Source organism: Balaenoptera physalus, assembly GCF_965194825.1.
Source record: "Balaenoptera physalus genome assembly, chromosome: 5".
In the NCBI taxonomy this organism is placed as follows: domain Eukaryota; kingdom Metazoa; phylum Chordata; class Mammalia; order Artiodactyla; family Balaenopteridae; genus Balaenoptera; species Balaenoptera physalus.
In genome coordinates, this window is record NC_138884.1 from 27,653,969 (window position 1) to 27,677,565 (window position 23,597).

The 23,597-nt window shown below is 43.3% G+C and overlaps 1 protein-coding gene across 4 annotated transcripts in view; it reads right to left on the bottom strand.

The window, feature by feature from the left end:
* The window catches only part of TBC1D9 (TBC1 domain family member 9), a 111,253-nt gene that overhangs the window by 24,895 nt on the left and 62,761 nt on the right, over window positions 1-23,597 (bottom strand). For 3 of the 4 annotated variants that reach the window (XM_082463296.1, XM_082463294.1, XM_082463297.1), the window contains 10 exons: window positions 20,368-20,596; window positions 19,666-19,927; window positions 17,685-17,892; window positions 12,148-12,375; window positions 11,093-11,263; window positions 10,321-10,471; window positions 6,295-6,509; window positions 4,077-4,194; window positions 2,668-2,953; window positions 2,044-2,173 (listed from right to left, as the gene is read on the bottom strand). In XM_082463296.1, coding sequence (XP_082319422.1) covers window positions 2,044-2,173; window positions 2,668-2,953; window positions 4,077-4,194; window positions 6,295-6,509; window positions 10,321-10,471; window positions 11,093-11,263; window positions 12,148-12,375; window positions 17,685-17,892; window positions 19,666-19,927; window positions 20,368-20,596 — 1,998 coding nt within the window. The remainder of the gene's footprint in view (window positions 1-2,043; window positions 2,174-2,667; window positions 2,954-4,076; window positions 4,195-6,294; window positions 6,510-10,320; window positions 10,472-11,092; window positions 11,264-12,147; window positions 12,376-17,684; window positions 17,893-19,665; window positions 19,928-20,367; window positions 20,597-23,597) is intronic. The other variant, XM_082463295.1, reaches the window with a different exon arrangement.

Sequence of the window (23,597 nt, forward strand, 5' to 3'; positions counted from 1 at the left end):
GAAAAATAATCATCCAAAATTTCTGACGGAGGACTATCCAAAAGTCCTGGGGCAATGATTTTTAAAAAAATGCATTATAATAACCAGTTTTGGAAAGAGTGAAGTGACAGCCATCCTTAATCTCTACTAGTGGAAATATAAATTGGGACAATTTTTAAAGAAATTGGACAGAGTGTGCCAGGAGCTTGGAAATAATTCATACTTTTTGATCTACTACTGTAAATCTATTCCTAAGAATGGACTCCAAGAAAAAATTCAGAGATGTATTATTTATGCACTAGTTTATCATATAATATATAATATCATACATATTATATACTATGTAAATACATAATAATACCATACAAATTTGCCATATGGTACTGAAAATTTGGAAGCAACCAAAATAAACGTCTAACAAAAAGGGATCAGCTAAATAACTTTTGGCACCTCATTAAAGCAGACTATTAAGAATCTACGAAAGCCTGCAAACAATATATTAAATATCAGAGAATGCTCGTGATATATTTTAAGTAAAAAATGGAATGGTACACAACACTTTTTAGTATAAACTTATTTTTTAAGTGTAAGTTGCAAAAAATAAAAACATATTTGAGGACTTCCCTGGTGGCACAGTGGTTTAGAATCTGCCTGCCAATGCAGAGGACATGGGTTCGAGCCCTGGTCTGGGAAGATCCCACATGCCACGGAGCAACCAAGCCCGTGCACCACAACTACTGAGCCTGTGTGTGCCGCAACTACTGAAGCCCGCGCGCCTAGAGCCCGTGCTCCACAACAAGAGAAGACACCGCAATGAGAAGCCTGCGCACCGCAAAGAAGAGTAGCCCCCGCTCGCCACAACTAGAGAAAGGCTGCGTGCAGCAACGAAGACCCAACACAGCCAAAAATAAATAAATAAATTAATTAAAATAAATTAAAAAAAAAACCGAAAAAAAACCCATACTTGAGGGGAAATATGGTGAGATGCTCACAGGATATAGTTTTTTCTTTCATATTTTTCTACAGTTTCTACATTTTTTTACAATAAACCTGCATTACTTTTATGATTCTAAAACATACCAAAAATGTTTTGTTTTCAATATATATGGAGTGTCAATGAAAATTTTCTGAAATAATAAATTACCAGTCTTTATCCCATTTTGAGTTAAGGACACACATTTCTGAAAAGATGTCTGGATCCACGCCGATTTTTTTAAAAGCACCAAATTTTCGGTTCTCTTTAGGAGAGATTTTCCTCACCATTTCTCCCGTATCCAGGCTGTTGCTAATTGAAATGCTGACAATCGCCAGTCATACGATCCCAAAACATCAGGAGAGGGCCTAGCGTGCTGAGCGGAACATTCATGCTCCTTCTTAATGATCAGGAAATGAACAAACCATGAGATGTCATGGGCACTGAGTCCTGGGGGGCGCCACAAACCCCAAGTGCTATGGGGTACACAGGACCGTGGTTCCTTCACCTCTAGACGCTCGTTAGTTCTTTTATGGGATTCAGGACCACATCTGGGGTCATCACGGACCAGGAGGCACCCTCCCACACCCAGGCCAAGCGATTTTAGAGGAATCCTAGGACTCTGGTTCTTCTCTAGGATGGTATAGAGTATTCTGTGTGTCTTGGACGTAAGAGGATTGGCTTGTGTACTTCCCAGAAGACCTAAGGACTTGGCATGAGCATGGGAAGTGAGCTGATTTGTGCAGGCCAACCTCCCCACGCTTGCTTTCAACAGTCCCTCCTCAACCCACCCAGAGTTGAATAGGAGCTGCTACTCGATCAGGCTTCAGGGTGGGCAAAGCCAAGAACCGGAGGGCCTGAGCTGGTCATGCCAATTGCTCTGTGGTATTAGATCCATTCAGTGTCCATCTCTGGAGCTCGAAGCTGTCAGCTGGCAGGGAGCTGCTTGCTTCGGCAACTAGTTCTCAGAAGGCGGAGGGAAGCAGGGACGCCCCTGGGTTAGCAATGGAAGCTGTGGCACACGTCCAGCCGAGCCCCTCGGGCTCAGCACTCAAGAGTGCTGTGATGCTCGGGCAGGGAACGTGACCTACCTCATAGGAAGTTCTGATGAGTCTGAAGATGTCGACCTCAGGATAGGGCTCCACATCCTCACTGAGCAGGGAGTGGAGATGAGGGATGGGGGGCAGCGTGCTGTCCTTATTGGTCACACTGTCCAAATACCTGGAAGAAGAATTGACTCTGGCGTCACTGGGAGGCGAAACCCTTTACACCTGTCCACCCATTTGCTGCAAACTCTGCACATCAAAACAAAAGACTAAAATTTCCTTAAGAGCAGAATAAAATTTCCTTCACTTCTTTTTTTTAAAATTGTATTATTTTTTTAATTGAAGTAGAGTTGATTGCCTTCACTTCTAAAGACAAAGCATATGAAAAGAAATCCTCAGCCACAGAGAAAAGTGGGCATTATGATTACCATCAGGCCAATTAAGACTTGTGAAACCAAGGAAAAAGATACATGGAAAGTACAGGGAAGAGGACTTCCCTGGCGGTCCAGTGGTTAAGACTCCGTGCTTCCAATGCAGGGGGCCTGGGTTCGATCCCTGGTGGGGGAACTAAGATCCCGCATGCTGCGTGGCACAGCCAAAACAACAACAACAACAACAAATAAAGGACAGGGAAGAAAACCCAAAGGTAGTTTTCAAAGTGAGAAATACCTTCCCAAAACGGTCATGGCCTCCCCATCGTCCTTGCAGTTCAAAAGTTTGTCCACATTTGCGTCCAGCACAGCCAGGGCCAACTGGAATATCACTTTGATTCCTTCATAGAAGAAACAGTCGACAACCACAACTGCACTCTCAAAGGGCATCACGCTGAGAAACAGTGTGAGGAACCAGGACAGGGAGATGGTAGAAATCACACCCAGGTCCTGCATGCAGTCATACAGCTGTGGGACATAGTCCCGGGCAAGTTCCTCGAAGACACCCTGGTCCACCAGGGCACCTGCAGTGGAGGTGGACGCAAAAGGCCATGGGTCAACCAACTGTACCTTCTCACTAATGAACCCAACCCAATGGCTTGACGAAAATAATCCAGTTCACAACTGCTGCTGAGACAGAACTCTAATTACTATGTTACTAGACCAAGGTGTCAGCATAGTCAAGTCACCAGATGAGTTCTGGCTACATCCTCTCTTTCTGGGGTCTTCCTCTCCTGCTTCTTTACCATAAGCGAGCAATAACATGAGAACTCTAAAGGCTGTTGAAAAGGTCAATTTACAAAACTCTCCTGGCACACAATTTCTTTTTTTGTTGGCAACATGATGTTCGGTTAGGCATGAAATGTATATCTAAGTAGCTTCATTTCTTGGCAGACTCTTTAAAAAAAAAAAAAAATCGCTCTTCTGGATGCATGGTCCCCACATAGGAATCATTTCTCTGAACGATTGTTTTTTCAATTTAAAAGCATTCCAGCTGTAGACATTTCTGGAGAGTATTTCCAATGAGTCAAATTAGCGTGCAAAAGTTTAGAAATGAAAACAGAACACAAGAGGGGAGCATAAAGCAAACCTTTTGCTACACTAGCAATGAAAAGCTTGTCCCGCTAAAATGAATGTCTAACACCGGAGGGGATTATAAGGAGAAATGCCAATAATTTGTTTAAATGCTCACCACCGTTGTTTGCTTTGCAATGAAACCAGTTCTGAAAAATACCTTAGAAACTGAGCTCTGGATACATTTTTACATGCTATTCTGCCCACTCTTTTTTTGAATACTTCTGCTTTCCATAGATTCCACGCTCTTCATGAAAGAATTGTTAAACCTTTTTGGGTTGATGATCTGTGTGCTTGGTGTAGCTCTCACATGGCACAGACTGACACCCACATTGAGTGTTTTCTAAAACAGTGAGACACGTGTATTCTCTCCATGGGGAGAAGCTCCATGGGGCTCCTTTGTGTATAATCTATATTGATTCAAGCCCTCTCGTTCACATCTTAGAAAGCTGCAGTAGTCTGACACTCTTTTGACCAATGGTGACTGGAAATGGGGTTCCAGCTGGTATCCCGGTTCTAGAAACACTTTCCTGATGAGATAAGGGTTAAAATGTTAACTGCATCCTCACATACCAACCACCCTGGTGTTGTAGTAATCAGGAAGCATGCGTTCACACAAAGCCACCAGCAACCAGAAAGCTTCCTCCTCTTTGGCATAAAGCAGCAGCACTGATGTGACAATGTTCATGGCCTAAAGGGATGAAAGAAGATGTCATCAAACACATTTTACATTTTAACATACAAACAATTTTGTTAACCTGAAAGATGACTGAGTTAGTCCCACAGGGTCCAGCATACTTTTTCCGTAAAAACACAGATAATAAATTTTTAAAGACTTTGCAAGTACACACACATATTCTTCCAAGTTTTGTCTTCTTTCCAACCCTTTAAAAATGTTAAAGCCCTTAGTCCTTGAGCTTGTTAACTGTTAAGAGCCTCCGTGAACACCAACATTCACCAAGGGCTGAGCCCCCCATGCACGCAAACACTCATTCAAAAAAACTTTGTCCAAAGGCTATTTGACAAAGCTTTTAACCTGTTAAAAATCTCGGTGTTTTTAATCCTTAATTCAGTGAGGTAACTATTTCCTTTTTAATCTTCCATAATTGCGTCTAAACCAAGTACACATGGCTTGAGTGAGGCTCTCCTCGGGGAACAATGAAACCTTTCAAAGTTGGAGTCCTCGCCCATTATTTCCATCTGGATAAGGATGGTAGTGATAAGTAACAGGGATTTTATTCTAAAGTAACCTACTTTATTAAAAGCTATTATCAGATAGCTCACAACCACTCAAGGCTCAACTACTTTAACATCCTCTTAATTAAAAAGAGGAAGATCAAAAGATACATATGAACTCTATTATATTAGAAGGGAAGTCACTCCTGTACTTCTTTTGATCTTCTAGAAACCAGTAAGTGTTCATCAGGCTTCAACAATATAAATGTCAGAAAAGGAATTTTGGGGACTTCCCTGGTGGCTCAGTGGTTAAGAATCCACCTGCCAATGCGGGGGACATGGGTTTGAGCCCTGGTCCGGGAAGATCCCACATGCTGTGGGGCAACTAAGCCCGTGTGCCACAACTACTGAGCCTGCGCTCTAGAGTCGGTGAGCCACAACTACTGAGCCCGTGCGCAGCAATGAAGACCCAACTCAGCCAAAAATAAATAAATTAATTAAAAATAAATAAATAAAAGGAATTTTGGTCTAATAGGCTCTTTCTTGTAAGCCTTACTCAATAGCTTCCCAAGTGAAATCATTAGTAAAATTCTACTTGAGAATTAACCTGCCTAGCCCACGATCATGGTCATGGTTAGTTCCTTAGTCATTCAGTCAAGGTAAGTTCTTTTGAGGGTCTACTTGGTAACAGGCTCTGGATTAAATATTGGGGAAGGGGGGATACAGTGGTGACAAGTCTCACAGGGCATAAATGCTGGGGTCAGAGAGAGAGAATAAAGACGTAAAGGTTGATTAATCAATTTGGATGTATATTTAAATTAAGTGCTATCAAAAAGATAAAATGTGGTACAGGGAGACCCGTGCTCTGTGTGTGTGTGTATGTTTGTGTAGAGATGTAAAGGAATTAAGCCTGCTTTATCTTTTAGCTAGATGGTCAGGGAAGGTCTCTCTGAGCATGTATGTGGTCTTTAAATCTAAGGACATTATCTCGGAGCTTCCCAAATTGTGGTATCTGTACCTAGTATAAGAGATAATTGTAGCGGGGATATGGGCAACATTCTTTTATACTGAATTAAGCATTTATTTTAAAGCCTTAAAATATAACCTTAGCATATAAAAGTTACATTCTCAAGGACATTAGTTGCTTAGGAGATGCAGAGTAGGGGCACTGTGGAACCTAGAATCCAGGCCTGGTGCCCAGGCATGCTCAGGAACAGCTAGTGACCAGCTAGGTCACCAGACGGTGGTGGATCCAGAAAGGGCACTCTTGTCTCCTGGCTGAGAACCTCAGCGCAGTGGTTCTCAGCTCAGGGAGATTTCGCTCTCTGAGAGACATTTGTCAACGTCTACAGACATTTTAGTTGTCACAGTTGGGGAGTTCTACTGGCGTTTAGTGGGTAGATGCTATTAAACATGTTACTCAACAGGATTGTTATTAAACATCCTACAAAGCACAGGACCGTCCCACATAAAGAATTATTCAGTCCACAATGTCAACAGCACCAAGGTCGAGAGACCCTGGTGCAGTAATAGTTCTCTTAGCCATAACGCCTTTCTCATTACTTACTGGCTAATAAAACATTTTTTTAAAGTCTCACCCCTCTGTGACATTCACCTGGCAATACCCTATGTTAGGATTTCGAAAAGCATAAGCCGTTAAGACTCTCCTCAGAGCGGCGATGCCCATTTCGTTCTGGAAAGCCGGGTGTTCTGGGAGGGAGCGGTGCAGGTCCCTCTCAATCTCCTCCGTGGCGAGGTTGTACTTCCCCATGGACTTCTCCACGAGGTCTTCATAGTACCCGGGATGCGTGGCCTTCTCGTTGATAGCACCTGGGAAATGCCCAACACACGCAACATCAGAAAGTGGAAGCCCCGCCCTTGGTCTGTAACCACAGCTGACTGACCCAGACTCTTCACCTTCCTTCCCCTCAAAGGACACTTGCGAGATAATTACGAAATCCCATGATGACGTGTCTGTTGCAATCACGGCCAGATTGTAAATTCACTTCTGTCCTCCTTCTCTCTTCTCGTTCCATAGTAAGAGGCTGTTTAAAAACCTCCCTACAGGGGCTTCCCTGGTGGCACAGTGGTTGAGAATCTGCCTGCCAATGCAGGGGACATAGGTTCGAGCCCTGGTCCAGGAAGATCCCACATGCCACGGAGCAACTAAGCCCGTGCACCACAACTACTGAGCCCATGAGCCACAACTACTGAAGCCTGCCTGCTTAGAGCCCATGCTCCACAACAAGAGAAGCCCCCACAATGAGAAGCCCGCACACTGCAACGAAGAGTAGCCCCCACTCGCCACAACTAGAGAAAAGCCCACATGCAGCAACGAAGACCCAACACAGCCAAAAATAAATTAAAAAAAAAAACACACCTCCCTATACTATATGATATCATTTATATGTGGAATCTAAAAAATAATACAAATGAATGTATATGCAATACAGAAACAGACTCACAGACATAGAAAACAAACTTATGGTTACCAAAGGGGAGAGGGGATGGGAGAGGGACAAATTAAGAGGATGGGATTAACAGATACAAACTACTATACATAAAATAAATAAGCAACAAGGATTTACTGTATAGTACAGGGAACTATATTCAATACCTTGTAATAACCTTAATGAAAAAAAATCAGAAAAAAGATAACTGAATCTCTATGCTGTATACCTGAAACTAACACAATCAACTATACTTCAGTAAAAAAACTAATAACGATGAATTTAAAAAAAAAACCTCCCTAAGATAGAGGTTTCCAACCTAAAAACTGTGTCCCAAGGAACTTCCACAGACAATCCTGAGGGGCAGCTCAGAGAAAAAAAGGGAGGTGGGCAGAGAAAGCCGCCTCACCGGCCTCGGCCCTCCCTCAACCTAGCAGCTTTGTTTGTATTCTATTGGGGTTTTCCTTAGGGTTTCACTTGAAAAACGAGGGTCTGCTTCTCAAAATAAGTTTGAAAACTGTTTGCTAAAGCATAAGCTTCGAAGGGCTCACAAACAGTCATACTGAAGAGTAAGAGGAGATATTAGGATACACGGAGGAGTTGTAGCATTGCAGGGGGCGGGCAGGGTATCCCCGGCAGTGACGAGCTTCTGCTATGCAGGGGAGCTCCTCAGTGCTGGGGGCGAGGACGGAGAGGTGGGTGAGAAGCACTGCGGTGAGAGGTTTGCATTTTATGATTCTTAAAGGCAGAAAAGGGGCTTCCCTGGTGGCGCAGTGGTTGAGAGTCTGCCTGCCAATGCAGGGGACGCGGGTTCGAGCCCTGGTCTGGGAAGATCCCACATGCTGCGGAGCAACTGGGCCCGTGAGCCACAACTACTGAGCCTGCGCATCTGGAGCCTGTGCTCCGCAACAAGAGAGGCCGCGATAGTGAGAGGCCCGCGCACCGCGATGAAGAGTGGCCCCCGCTTGCCGCAACTAGAGAAAGCCCTCGCACAGAAACGAAGACCCAACACAGCCAAAAATAAATAAATTAATTAATTAAAAAAAAAAATTCTATGAGAACAAAGTTTAAAAAAAAAAAAAAGGCAGAAAAACTCTGGATGCAAACATTTGAATCTAAATCTAGTTAAATATAATTCACGTAAGTATAAATTATATATATATACACATATATATATACAGATAAAAATACACATACATATATGTACATATTATATAATGAATAGGTACATATATGTTAAATATACATATGTATATATATACACACTATACACACACACACACGTATTTAATGACAGGGTAAACTGATCTGTGTTTCACTGAGTAGAAATTAGACCCCTGGGCTGACGCAGTCCTTGCCACAGGTGGTCACCCAGAGAGCCAGCCTCATCACTCGCACCTGCCCTGGAAAGGCAGTCTGGTTGACGGCAACTTAGCACTGGCTTTGGCTCTCTTCTCAAGGGAGATTTGCAAGGACTTTTGCCGTCTGGCCTGCACCTCACTTCAGTGGGTACAGCGAGCCAGGCCCTGGTACAGGGGTCCTAAGAGTTATGGGAAGCAGGGCAGGACTCAGGCGGGGCTCCCCTGCTGGGGGCTGGGCTCTCCCCGTGGGTGGGCTGGCCTCCATATGAACCCCACGCCCTGTGCACTGGGTGGAAATATGGGCTCAGTTCTCTACCCAACAGAGACGGTGTGTAGACCACATCACCCTTTGGCCTCACATAGCCCATCACAGTTAAAGAAAACGCTGGGTCTAACTCTGAATGTGTCTCTATAACAAGGCTGTGGACTGTCGTAGGCTGTTTCCCCGGCGGCTAATGTGTTTCATTTTCATCTAAAATGTGGTTGTAAATAACTTCCAATTTGAATAAAATGAAAATGGAATTTTTTGTTTACTCTGTCAGCGATCTGAATCAGGTTGTCAAGGTGACCTGTCGGCCACACACAAGGAAGACAGCAGCCTGGATGGTAAGGATCTTCTTGGGCTGGATTGGTAGCTAGAAATGATTTGACTCAAATTTGGGTTTCTAAATGAGGAGCTATGGCTGCTGTACGTAAAGCAAAGGAAAAACAAGATGTGTAAATGAGGATAGAACAAACTAGTTTTACATGAAACAGATAAAACCAATTATTTTTCAGGATTCTATCCCCCTACTTCTGGGATATAATATATCTCATTATAGGCAATTGTCATTTATATCCACTTTTAGAAAGAGCTACAGGTTTTTTTTTTTCCCAAAGGTTTTCTTGTAAGTCTGGTAACTATGATTTTAATTTTAATGTCATTTTTAAAATAAAAGGTTTTGATAATAGTACTTGTGTCAGACCACCTCACATTCAAATAAAATTTTTCACATGGGCCTATTCAAGACGGTTACATTTCAAGCTTCTAACCAGGTAAAGTAACTGATTTATATATTAAAGACTGGTGACACCCAAAGGAATGCTCTGATGTTTGTGACAGAATAGATCCCTGGCATACACTGGATGTTTAGGCTGGGAGGAAGGAATGATGGGCTTAGCCCGAAGGACCTCTGGCTTCTGTAGCAGGGCTCAAAGGTTTAACCTGACGGTGTTGTATTTGGGCATGAGCCTGGCAGTGGGGCCAATGAGGATGGACACAGCTTTCCCATGGGTCCAGGACACGTCCCCTTCTGTCCTTCCCGGCATCTCCAGCTTGGAGTGTATGATCCAGGAAGGCTTTCGTTCCCAGGGCTGATTCTGGCCTCTCTTCCTGGTCTCCAGTGATAACCAGCAAATTCAAGAGGTGGCAAAAATCAAGGAGAAGCTTCTTCTATTCCTTCATTTCTACCCTCTTCCCCATCCCAACGAAGACTCTGACGGAGTGCCACACTTAAACATCCTCAATGAAGCTGACACAGCTGGGAAAGGAGGAAAACGGACTCCAAAAATCACAAAGAATTATACTCTTTCTTCAGTCTCCGTTTTATCCTAAATAGAGTTAGTGAAGGAATAGAAGAGGTTATGAGGACTCGAGGGATGGTGTCTTCAACATCTGGTCTGTTGAATATGTGTCCTGTATTTTTGCTGAGGGAATTCAACACTCTGGCAAGGAACTGCGATCTAGCACTGAACCAGGGGGTTACATATTTGAAAGAGCCCTGAGGCACGATGGAAGGCGGAAGGGCAGCCCCGGGGTCCCCAGTGCTCCCACCCCGAGCCCGGCCATACCTGACAGCAGCAGCCAGAGCTCCCCACGCATGCTCTCGGGGACGCCCTTCAGCACCAGGTCCCGTGTCTTTTCCGTGCGGTACATGCAAATCCCTTGCCCGTACTCAGCAAAGTGAATCTTCCAGGCTTGCTCTTTCAAAAACTCTTTGGCCTGAAAGAGATAATGAAGCATCACTACATCCCAAAGTACTTCGACAATGGTTAGGACAAGTTCGATGGAAGGTCAGAACACTTTCCCTGGTGAATGGAGCAGTTAAGTTCTGGACAGGATTCATGAGAACAAAGAACTCAGATTTTCTGGAGTCCTTCCCAGATAGGACACATGTATGCCCGTGGATCTGCCTTGAAATTTTCTGGCCTAGAGTCAGAATTGTACTTACCTGAGATGAGTCAGCAGAATACAAATGATATTTATGGCTTTATGTCTATACCTCCAAGTGAAACAGTGGATGTTTTTTAAACGTGGCCTGAGACATTATGTACTTATTTGTTGGCTGACTTATACAATAGTTAAAAACAAGACCAAAAAATGTCAGCTGTACCCGCTATAACTCGTCTCCTTCCACGATGAAGCCACTCTGAAACCCAATGACATATAACCATGTCATTATATGTTATATTTATATGCCATTTGTGCTTCTTCAACAAAATATCCTTTACTTGTAGGAAAATATCTATTGACATATTGATGAGTTTACTTTTATTTACAAAGATTTTTTCAACGTTATTGTTCTAATATAGAAAGTTCCGGGCAAGAGGAGGCGGCACCCACCAATTTCGGGTTGAACTCCTCGGGAGACCGCCGCCGATACATGGTCATCAGGGTCTGTGTGGCCGTGGGGACGCTGTTGCCATTGAGGTTAAACTGGCGCTCACCGTCAGCATCGGAGCTCGTGCTTCTCTGGGGACTGGAGGAAACGAGGCTGCTGGGCCGAGAATACACCTGCCGATGCAGAGAGCAACAAGATGCTGGAACCATTTTGGCTACAGAATCTACTTCTTCAGCGTCCTCTGGACAGACACCAATAGCTACATCATGGTTCCCAAGAGGTTTCTTGTGACGTGACAAAACAGGAGAAAGGCAGCAAGCCAGCACTTTGATGGGGATTAGATGGAGTCATGGGCCACAGAGCTTCAATGCCCAAAATAGGTTTCCTCTGTATTTTAGATGCATTTTTACAACAAACTGGTTGGCCACGTGTCTCTCTGATTAGTATGCATGCAAAGCATGATGCGGTTTTATCAACTGCTCATGGGACCACCTCCCTCACCTCCTCTCTAGTTTCTGGTGCCTCAGAAATGCTTACAGAAGCTTGGAGCAGGGAGACAGGGGCAGGGATGTTACTCATGAGCTCACCATTTTTGCAATGTATTTTAGCTGCTAGCAAGTTGCTCTATCACTTGAGCTAATTACATATCTTTCAGGGCCCCAGTTTCCCTGGATGTCTAGGGCCTAATTCAATAGGGATATAATTTGTATTTTATCATCATAAAATCATCATAATGATGTTGTATTTCAGTTTTGAGTGACCTCTGTACCATTCCCAACAAGGTCACTTATATAGACCAGAGTCACTTGCTACGTAACCAGGACAAATTACTTAATAATGTTTTCAACAGTGAAAGAAGAGGGTTAGACCAGGTGATCTCTAAGGTTCTGTCCGGCTCTATGATCCCAAACATATACTCCATGAGATTTAAATGAGATACTGCTCTGGACATCAGAGTAGGTGGTTCACCTTAGCACAGCTGCAAAGCTTCAAGATCAAACTAACAGACAGGGAGGTGAACACCCCCGGGGAAGAGTAATAAGATGAGCCAAAACACCTGCAGATGCCGTCCACAGACCTCATCATCTGAACTGTTGTAGCTTCCTGCAAACTCTTTGTCCGAGTATATTTTGGAGGTCGTCTGTTGCAGGAAATCAGAGATCCTCTGCACTAGAAAGTCTCTGTCTCTCAAATTGGCAAACAGGAAGGTCATCCTGTTCTTGGTGCTGATGGATAAAGGACTGGGGAGCACGCTGGAGCTGTCTGCCTTTTCTACAATCGTCACCTGAAAAGAAACAGGACACCAAGAGTACTACTTTCCAGGGATTATCCGACAGCAACCTCTTAGCAGCACTGGAAAGAACACAACACTTTTAAATCTCTGTAGAAACCTCTTCTATTTTATTGAGGCAAGTTGAGATTCTTTAGCCCTGTTCCAATGTAATAAAACAGCTCATAACAAATCAAACTGGAGCTGGAATCATCTTGCTGGTCTTTCTAAATTAGTTAGTTATAAATCGAGAGTGAGTTTTGCCCCCCAGGAGACATTTGGCAACATCTAGAGGCACTTCTAGTAGTCGCAAGTGGAGGGCACCACTGGCATCTCATAGGTAGAGGAAGGAATACTGCTAAATATCCTGCAGTGCACAGGACCCAGGACGGCCCGCCCCCAACAAAGTCCGGCCCAAGATGCCAATAGTGCCAAGGTTGAGAAACCTTGTCGTAAAGGAATTCTTTGATTTTCATTAAAATTTCATGGACCCGTAAGAGGGAGGACTCCTAGCTGTTGTTTCACCTGTAAGAGACAGAAACAACCGATGACACTGGGTCCTTCTACCAGCTTGATGTGGGGATGGCTTTCAAAACACCACCAGTCCTTCAAACGTCTCATTTAGACTCCAGGGCTTTGCATCCCTCACCTCTTACGACTTCAAAGTTTTAAAGGCTCAATTCTGAACAGACATGACTTAAACAGCTTAACTGCAACCCTATCTGCATTGGCTGACTCTGTGTGTGTGTGTGTGTGTGTGTGTGTGTGTGTGTGCGCACGCGCGCGCGCACGCATGCATAGCATGTGTGGTGAAGTAAGTCTACCACGTCAGGAGAAAAGTAGGAAAGAGGGGCATGTGTTTTAGCTTTGAAATGACGACATATATTTGGTGGTTTATAATAGGATTTTCATCAACTGGAAACTAGGATAAATGCATTACAATTTTTTTCTTTAGTACATTAGGAAGAAAATCTCAAGGCCAGCCCTAGATAAATGGTTTATTTGCAGCAGCTCTGACTCTGTAGAGTTAAGTTCCTTTCCCTTTTTCATTTCCACATGTAAGCAGTCTAGACAGGTTCAACTTCAACCTCTGCATCAGCATTTTCATGTGAAATACATTTCCTCCCAAGCAGAACTTTAAAAACTTTTCTCCCCTTCAAGGCTAAGGAACTTCTTGGAATTGCCTAAAAAGTTGCATGGTCCCAAGTGCAAACAGGTATTACTGGGGTCCATAAAGGGAAAAATTGCAGGACCTGTCTTCTGTCTCAGACTTCATAAATATGTACAAGTTAGATATATATTTACACTTTTTAAAAGGAATCTCCAAGATACCTGGAGTTGAACATAAAAGTGTTTTTTTCTCCCAATGCAAAAGAAGCTAGAGAAATTGGGGGAAAAAACCCAACTTCTTTACCATAAAAAGGATTTTCCCATGACACTTCAGACATGTGTTAAACAATGCTTATTTTAAAAGACTGATGAAAACTTCCTTTTCTCTCAGTAGATTTTTTCTGATTCTTTTAGTCACCAGGCGTCTGCGATTAAATGACAGATGTCAAGAGAATGAAAGGTTCAAGTTCTGTGCCTAAAACACAGACATCACGCGCATCGTGATGAAGTCAAAGTGCAAAGTCCTGTATCTGGCAGGATCATGAATACAGAGACAGCAAGAAAGCGCCCTCAGAAAACCTAGGAAGGTTCCCACGGGTTACAACCTATTTTTCACTGGCAAATGAGTTCTAGTAGAATTCTACCCCATAAGCTTTGTGCCACCAGGAACGGGCAACAGCTATATCCGAATATTCTACAGAATAATGAGACACATTTTAGTTACCAACTTGGGTTATAAAATAGATCAAATTGGGGCTTCCTTGGTGGCACAGTGGTTGAGAATCTGCCTGCCAATGCAGGGGACACGGGTTCAAGCCCTGGTCTGGGAAGATCCCACATGCCGTGGAGCAACTAGGCCCATGAGCCACAACTACTGAGCCCGCGCGTCTGGAGCCTGTGCTCTGCAACAAGAGAGGCCGCGATAGTGAGAGGCCCGTGCACCGCGATGAAGAGCGGCCCCCACTTGCCACAACTAGAGAAAGCCCTCGCACAGAAACGAAGACCCAACACAGCCATAAAAAAAAAAAAAAAAAGTTCTGCTGTAGCGTAGTTTCAGTAGCGTTTAAAATAGATCAAATTTAATCAAATCTTGGTGTGTCATACAGAACACTTACAAGGTAATTTATAATTGAAAGAAAAGAGAGACTTCATCTGGAATCTCTAATGGGGACCTTGATCACTTCACTTTATCCTCCTGCTTTGCTGCCTCAGTAATTTCTATAAAATCTACAGCAATAAGATTCTGTGTAAATATTTAACATGTATCGATTTGGTCTACCTTAAGTCTGTATGTAGAATATATATTAACAATCTCCAGTCAGTATTTCTACTTATTTAGAAAAAATTAAATAGAACAACAATTCCTAGTCTACACAATCCTAAAAGTAGCCGTTCCAAGGAGGATGCAGTGTTCCCATGGAGGCTTCTGCTGACCAATCAGCTTAACTCAGTTCACAGAGACACCACCTCTACTCAGACAGACCCGGACGGAGGGTGGGAGCCTCGTTCTAGTGTTTTTCTGTCATTATCATACCTAGAGGTAATAAAAATTACATTAAGTCCTTTGCTTCTTCCATTAGTCGAGGTTCGGGATTGACCATGAATATACCTCAGCGATCCATCAGGTTAAAGGACAGGGCACTGCTGTCTCACTGAGCATTTCTTTAAAGCTGCATCCTCCAACCACAACACACTTTATTTTTAAATGCTACCTCTACCATTGTCCCTCTTCTGACTTACCCTGAAATGTGACTGAATGATCTTTGCCCTATTGCCTGTTGGGGAAAACTAGCAAGCAGAAGATGGGCTGAGGACATTGACCTCTATTCTCTCAATTCCCCCGAACTCTCACCATCCTATTATCAATCCCACTAAAACGTACACAGAGCACCTGGACCAAACCGGGAGGTGGGGAACAGGAGATAAGACATCTGGACAGCAGGTCCCAGCCCCTCTCTGCTCCTGAGTTCTCCCTGGATAAACAGAGTGATGACTCACTCAGATTCATAAATGACACATTCAAGGTACATTCTTAATCCCAGGATGGGTTTCCCTAGCCAGTCCAGGTCACTCTGCTTTACTATGTTCAGGTAGGACTTGATGAAGAACATTTTTAGTGGCAGCCTTGTCACTACATATGGTGATAGATGTTAAATGGACTTATTGTGGTGATCATTCTATAATATATACAAATATAAAATCACTACTTTGTTCACGTGAAACTAATATGTTATGTCAATTACACCCCCCCCCCGGCAACACACACACACACAGAGACAGTTTAGTAACTCCCTAAGACAAAGTTTGCTGGAAAAAGTCATGAAATGCCTTTCAGAGCCAATTGTAAGTCCTGATGAATTATCCGTCTCAGAATTCACTCCCAACAATTCCTGGCCTCCAAATGTGTTATAATACCAGTTAGCACACCCTATAAGAAGGAGAACTAGATTTTTCAATTGCTTAACATTTTGCATTCTTTTTGAACCACCAGTTAAACTTCTAGGAATTTATCAATTAAGGAAAATCATACATATGATTGGGAGAAAACTAAAAACAATGCAAAGGTCCAAGCACAGGTAACCTAAAAAGAAGAAATAAATTATACATATCCATTAATGGAATAATATGCAGTCACTAAAAGTTACATTGTAAAAGAATATTTTATGATATGGGGAAAAGTTTAGTGTACACCCACTGTTAAGGGAATTAAGAAAAAAATAAAAATTCTTTATGTTTTATATCTAAATAATATAAATGACATATACACAGCAATGTATAGAAAGCCTGAAAAGCTGTACAGCAGAATGTTAACATGGTCGTCTTTGAAGGGTGGGACTAGGACTGAATTTTGTTTTCTTTTTATTTGTATTTTTACAAATTTTCTGTGATAATGATGCAATATTTTTGAAACAAGAAAATTTGCTTACGTAAATGATTTTTTTTTAAAAAAAGAAAAGAAGGCAGAAGGAAACTTGAATCCTTTACTATAGAGAATCTTAATAAAGGGTCAATCTTGATTAAATAGCCAAAGCTTCTAACCGTCTTAATTTCTAGAAAAGGACCAGAGTAGGTTGAAAGTTACCAGGTCAGAAACTGCGGGTCTGCCAGCCCTTGACATCCTAACTTTGAGTCGCTTCTCAACCCCAAACAGCAAGGCTTCCATACAAGTACCAGAATAATCTATCACTGTGAGGACACGACAGAAGCCACCTCCACCCCAGATACAATAATAATGTTTCTTAATCTTCACTGTCTATGGGCATCAGCCTGGCACTCTATTAAAATACAGGCTCCAAAACTTGCAGAGATCCAGAAGATCTGGGGTGGGCTCAGGAATCTGCCACTGTGGCCAGCGGTCCCAGTGGTTCTAAGGCAAGGAATTGACAAACCGGACAGATCTGAACACTTGGCTTTCTGATTCACAACCTAGACTGTCTCCTCTAAAGACCAAGCTGCTCAGGCTGTGAGTCAGGTGTAGTAACTACATTTTCTAGCTTCTGTATTTGATGTTTTCACATCTTGGGCCCTTTTTGACCCAGAGTTAGCCAACTCCTGGAGATAGTAAAGGACTCACTTGTGAGCAGGCCTTTTATAGGCAAACCAACCAATCCAAGCCCATACCCCAGTGACCTCCTACATCTGCTCTCACACTCAGGGCCACATTGACCTGCCCTCATCACCCCAGTGCCAGGTACCAGACAACTAGGGATGGGCCCTCTGCCCTGGAGCCTGCCAAAATTATTCAACTTGCCATTCCTAAGCCTGCTTACCCTGCCTCGCCTGTTTCTTCCCATGGAAACCACAATAAAGGCTCTTGCCCATGTTCTCCCCTGCTCCTCTGCCGGCTGCCTCACCCTGGTGCTTCCCTGCGTGGTCCCCACGGCATGGCGTGCCCCCCCTAGTGGAATCCGTGAGTATAACAACCAATCTTTTCAATGACAGTCATCTCCTGCTCTGTTGGCCTCACCTTACCTGAACAAGAATGAAATCTACATTTTAAAATACCAGGCTGTCTCTGGAAGAAAATATCTCGCAGGTCCCATGGTCACTTAGAGCCATGACAACAAATAAAAGAGTGGCAGATTCCACCAAAGAATTATGAACACTCACCTATGGTTAAAAGCCAACTCACTGCCAGTAAAAGATACACAGAAAAGTATTACCAGTAAAACTCTTAAAATACCCTAAAAGTTCCATTTTCACCTGCCACTTACCTCTCGGAGTGGGATAATGAGGCTGCACAGGTTTTCCTCCTTGCTGGTAAAGCAGATGTAGTTTGTGGACACAAACATCTGCCCCAAAATGTGCATTTTGTTGAATGGAGTCCAAAGGGTGCAGTCTGTGTGGCCATCTAATTTTTCATCTTTGGGCAGCCGGAAAAGTGCACGATATCTCTCACTCTTTGCCCTGGCATCCAGATCGCTGGAAAGCAGCAAAAATAACTCACCCCACACAAAATAAAAGTTTCAGTACCTCTAAATGATGTGGCAATGGAGGTTCCCCAGCCCATCTTTCCCTTCCTCCATCTTGTGAGACTTATTCCTACCTTCTTGGCTTTCTACTGGCGTTAACTCCAAACTATGACCCAAAAGCATAATGAAATTATTTTAATATATTTAGGTCCCTTGTGTAGCCATTTTGCAATCAGTATCTGTGAATGTCAAAGGATCTTAGGAAAACAAGTCCTGGACAGGAAATAATTCTCTTTCTAAAAGAATACAGTAATTTCTTAAGAGATGAGTACATTTATCCATGACTCATCCAGAGCCACTCTCGGGGCCTTATCTTTTAAAAACGACCTAATGCAAATACACGCAAGCCACATGAATCTGCTGACTCGCACTGTTCACACTGAGTAGACAATAAAACTGCCCAAAACACAGGAACGACCCACCTCCAGGACAACCAGAGTATCTAACCTCATCTGGGTCCTCAGGTAACTATGATCTTTTCCCTAATGAGTTCCTTTTTCCTGTTCATCATGGCAGTTATTTAAACCTCTTTGTTCAAGCGTTTATGCTACTTCAGCCCCCTGACGATCCAGTTTCTGGCTTCACAGGGCAAAGACAGGCCCTCCAATTCCCTCCCTCCTGTCTGCAAAACCAACGCCATCCTCATCTCATCCTACTTCCTTTCCTGTTTCAAAGGGAGATGTATCAGCACACATAAGCACCCTTTTCCATGTCCTATGAGATGTCACTTTTTAAATTATTCATTTTCTTCTAGCTTTAGCTCCATGCTCCCTTCTGTCCCTGCACTTACCCCTCACCAACAAACTCTTCCCATCTGCCTACTTCATACCATCCTCTGGTCAAATCTTTTTCATTCTAAAATGAGCAAGCCCCCTCCTTTACCACTGAATTTCTTGAAAAAGCAATCCATATTGTCCTAACGCCCTTGCCTTGCCTTTCACGTGCTATTCAACCCACTGCAGCAACCCATCCTCTTGTCACTCTATCAAAACATATCTCAAATCACCAAAGGCGTTTTAATTGCAGTGACTTCTTGTCAGGTACCAGCTGTATGGCAATGATTGCCAATTCCAGTTCGATGTCCTCCAGGCAACTCAACTCAACACGGTCAAAACTGAGCCCTCATATCCCTTGGACACGCTCTTCCTTCCCTCATCCCCACCTCAGTTAGGGGTAATTCCATGCATACCGTCACACTTTACAGCATCAGCTTTTCCCTCGCCTTCTCTCTAGCCCAGATCCAGACTTCCAGGCCTCTCTGCAGCCTCGCTTCATCTCATGCCCAGTCACCTTTCACACATGTGATGGACTAACTTCCCTCTGTGCTTTTCCCTTGTGCTTCTCCCATCATGTTATTCCCTCTGCCGGAAATATCCATCCTACTGACTCTGAATGAGTAATGTCTACCATGTCTTGAGAGCCCAGCTCCAAGCAGCTCCGCTGAGAGGTCTTTCCTACACACTCTGCCCGTCTCCCCATGTGTGTGCTCATGGCGCTCTGCTCATAGGAACAGAAGAGGTCCCATCCCATTGTACTGGAGCTGGTCGTGCCTGCCTCGCTTCATGAACTGGGAATGCCTTAGGTAGTCTTTTTTAGTTTTGTTTCTATACCTGGAAAACTTCTGAACCCTTGAAGTTGTTCAGAAAAGGTTAACTTTCATAAAGGAACAGATGTGTTTCTTGCTTCTAAAGCCTGTAAAAGACTCTGAGTCTCTGACACCTACCGTTTTAGAGCAGACACTTTTTTAGGAGATTTCTTTTTCAGTTTAGGCAGGGATCGATCTTGTTCAAACCCCTCATTGTCTAAGAGTTGCCTCATGGCGATGTTGGCGAGCTGCTCCATTAACTTGAAGGTCTCATTGATGTTGAGGAAAACGGAGAAGAAATGCTCGCTGGACCTCGTGTTCACTTTGATCACGTCAGGCAGCAGCAGCGTGGCGTTCTTCTCGAGCTGAGTGATGTCCGCCCACCGGATGACCAGCTTGGCTGAGCACAGGCAACAAGGCTGGGTCAACACACAGCTGCTCAAAATCCTTTCAAGATACTGGAAACTAACAACCCCGCCCCCCAATTTCACTGACCTCCCTTGAGTTTATGTGCCCATATTTATCATTGTTCTGTTTGTTAGTTTCAACAGACAAATCTGGACCACAAAATTTCTGAGTTAACAATTATTACGGATTTAAGCCCATGTCTACTAAATGAATTATACCTTTGGTGAATCTTTACTACTTCATAACTAATTTCGTTACAACCATTGAGCCAAAAATGATTGGATTCAATTGTTAAGTCATCACAAAATAGTGCTGGCTCAGTTACAACTACAGATTTATTATTGTTGATGTTTGGATGTGGTTTATGCGTTCAGGGCAGGCAAACCTCAGGAGACTTTCAAAAGCTTCCCTCTGAAATTCTAGAGAACTCACCTTCCCTTCCCATCAGAAAAGAATAAAAGCAAAGGTGGTTAATACTGAGGTACATCCAACCCTGGCGGGGAACCTTCCCCTTCCAGTAGCTGCAAGAGTAATAGTTGACGAGTTTCTCTTCCTCAGGCATTCCAAACAGCCGATGGAATTTCACAATGGCTTCCTTGAACTTCTCTGTGTCATCATCTTCCTTCACATCATTGATTTTGTTATATTCTGCAATGATGCCCTAAGAAACGATAAAGCACAAAACACACAACTGGTATCACTATGACTAGAGCTGCTTTTTCTCATATCTTGTACATAATTGGAAAGGAACGAAAAATTTCTAAGGCTAGAGTTTAAAAAAATCGAATTATTTTCAAAGCCAACTCCCCAATTCTAAGCCAATTAACAAGCAGCATTTATGTACTAAAAGATTTCTAAAGAGCAATATAGATTTTAATATGTTTATTGGTACTAATCATTTTTTTAAGTTCACTTAGAATGAAGCCCATAGTTTTCTTTTACAAATGAGGTGATGAAAAGATTTTGCTAGTTCTACTACTTTTCCTAGCTTATCATAATAGACTTATCCCAAAGGTCAACCAAAGTCTGCCTTTCTCAAAAACTCAATGAGGGACTTCCCTGGTGGTCCAGGGGTTAAGAATCCGCCTTCCAGGGCTTCCCTGCTGGCACAGTGGTTAAGAATCCACCTGCCAATGCAGGGGACATGGGTTTGAGCTCTGGTCTGGGAAGATCCCACATGTCGCAGAGCAACTAAGCCTGTGTGCTACAACTACTGAGCCTGTGATCTAGAGCCTGTGAGCCACAACTGCTGAAGCCCGCGCACCTAGAGCCCGTGCTCCACAACAAGAGAAGCCACCGCAATGAGAAGCCCTTGCACTGCAACGAAGAGTAGCCCCTGCTTGCTGCAACTAGAGAAAGCCCACACACAACAACGAAGACTCAATGCAGCCAAAAATAAAATAAATTAAAAAAAAAAAAAAAAAGGATCCGTCTTCCAATGCAGGGGACTCAGGTTCGACCCCTGGTCAGGGAACTAAGATCTCACGTGCTGCAGGGCAACTAAGCCCACGTGCTGCAACTACTGAGCCCATGCGTTCTGGAGCCCTCGCACTGCAACGAAAGATCCTGTGTGCTACAACTAAGCAACTAAGACCCAATGCAGCCAATAAATAAATAAATATTTTAAAAATAAATAAATAAATAAAAGAATGACATTGGCCCTTCCCTGGTGCCCCAGTGGTTAAGACTTCACGCTCCCAATGCAGGGGGCCCGAGTTCGATCCCTGGTCAGGGAACTAGATCCTGCATGCGGCAACTAAGACCCAGCACAGCCAAATAAATAAAAAAACAAAAACAAAAACTCAATGAAATTTCATCATGAATGGAAAGAGAGGAAGAAAGACCAAAACACATGCCACTAACTGACACTGGCCACAGACTCACTGTCTCAGGGTGATGAATAACATCAGGCAACATAGATAAAAGGAACAAGCCACCATCTGAGCAGAAATGGGGTGAATATTGGAGCAAAAATTATAATAGACACACAACTTTTAGTCAGTTGCACAGGAAATAAAATATATGCACGGCATGTGACTGGCTTAATCTACTATTTAATCATTATAGTAGCTTGAGAGGCTGTTTCATTGTTACTCAGTTCCTTCATAATTCCCTGAAAAATGGCTTCTACCTATATCCTTTGACAGAAAACGCTCCTTGGAACTCCACCTTGACTTTGTAATCACCAAATACCTTTCACCTCATCTCCATTTTCTCTGCTCACAAGGTAGCTAGAAAAGCATGAGCTTTTGAGCATGAAAGTCTTGGGTTTCGATCCCAAAGGTGTCACTGCATGTCTGTGTGAATTTGGGCAACTTCTCAGGTTCTCCTTGACATGACTGAGCCCTCTGTATTCCAAGGATAGAAAACTGCAATTGCCTCATACCTAGAATTCTTGCCTTTGGGCTCTTAGGCTCCCAGTATATGCTGGATGCTCCCCATAAATTTATCTTCATAAAACTTATTAAAAATCTACAAAATTCTTATTATCAAAATTCTGTTTCCCTATAATCACCATATAAAATCTAAAATTCTATACCATGCACGTTGTTGATCCAACCAACACTGCAACCTTTGCTCTCACTGTACTACATCTGACAAGATTCCCAATTGTTTTCTTCTGCCTCAGTCAGCCTAAGGCACACTCAGGGCCTGAATGTGTCATTTTTGTGCTTTTCCACCTTCTTGCCTGCGGTCCTGCCATTCTGAGTGCCTAACATCTAGAATCAGACTGTTGTCTGTTTCACTAATCCTACCTAGTCTCAAAGTCTGGTCTAATTCCCACCTCCTTATGAATCCTTCTCCCAGCTATGACTGTCCTTCCTCACATTAAGTACTTTTGATTCTCTCTGCCTGATGTATTGAAATTTATTTTTCAATACATATAATGTCCTGAATTTTATTTTCACTGCCAGACCTTCCACCCTAGTTGCCAGCAGTTGTGGTACTAAGGAGTGATGGCGGGAGGGAGGGGAAGAAGGGCTTTAGTCTTCCATTATCTCCATCATCATTCAATTCTAGTAAAAAACAGACTATGTAAACAACAACCATAACAGCAAACACAACCCAAGACAAGTCTCCAGCCTATTCTTCTAATAAGAAGCCAACTTTAGCCCCTTTACATAGTTCAGGAATTATCACAATGGCTTTGCAACTGGCATGCCATCAGGCATCTTTCCACACTGTGATATATTTTGTATGGCTACACGCATTCCCACTTTTTTTTTTTTTTTAATTTATTTATTTATCTATTTATTTATTTATTTATGGCTGTGTTGGGTCTTCGTTTCTGTGCGAGGGCTTTCTCCAGTTGCGGCAAGTTGGGGCCATTCTTCATCGCGGTGCGCGGGCCTCTCACTATCGCGGCCTCTCTTGTTGCGGAGCTCAGGCTCCAGACGCGCAGGCTCAGTAATTGTGGCTCATGGGCCTAGTTGCTCCGCGGCACGTGGGATCTTCCCAGACCAGGGCTCGAACCCGTGTCTCCTGCATTGGCAGGCAGATTCTCAACCACTGCGCCACCAGGGAAGCCCCGCATTCCCACCTTTAAAATGTCCACAGGCTATCAGTGTAAGAGGGAAAAAGTCCAATCTGCATCTCATGCCATAAAACCCCTTTCTCGATCTGCCCAAATCAACCTATCCAGGCTCAGTGTAAACATCCTC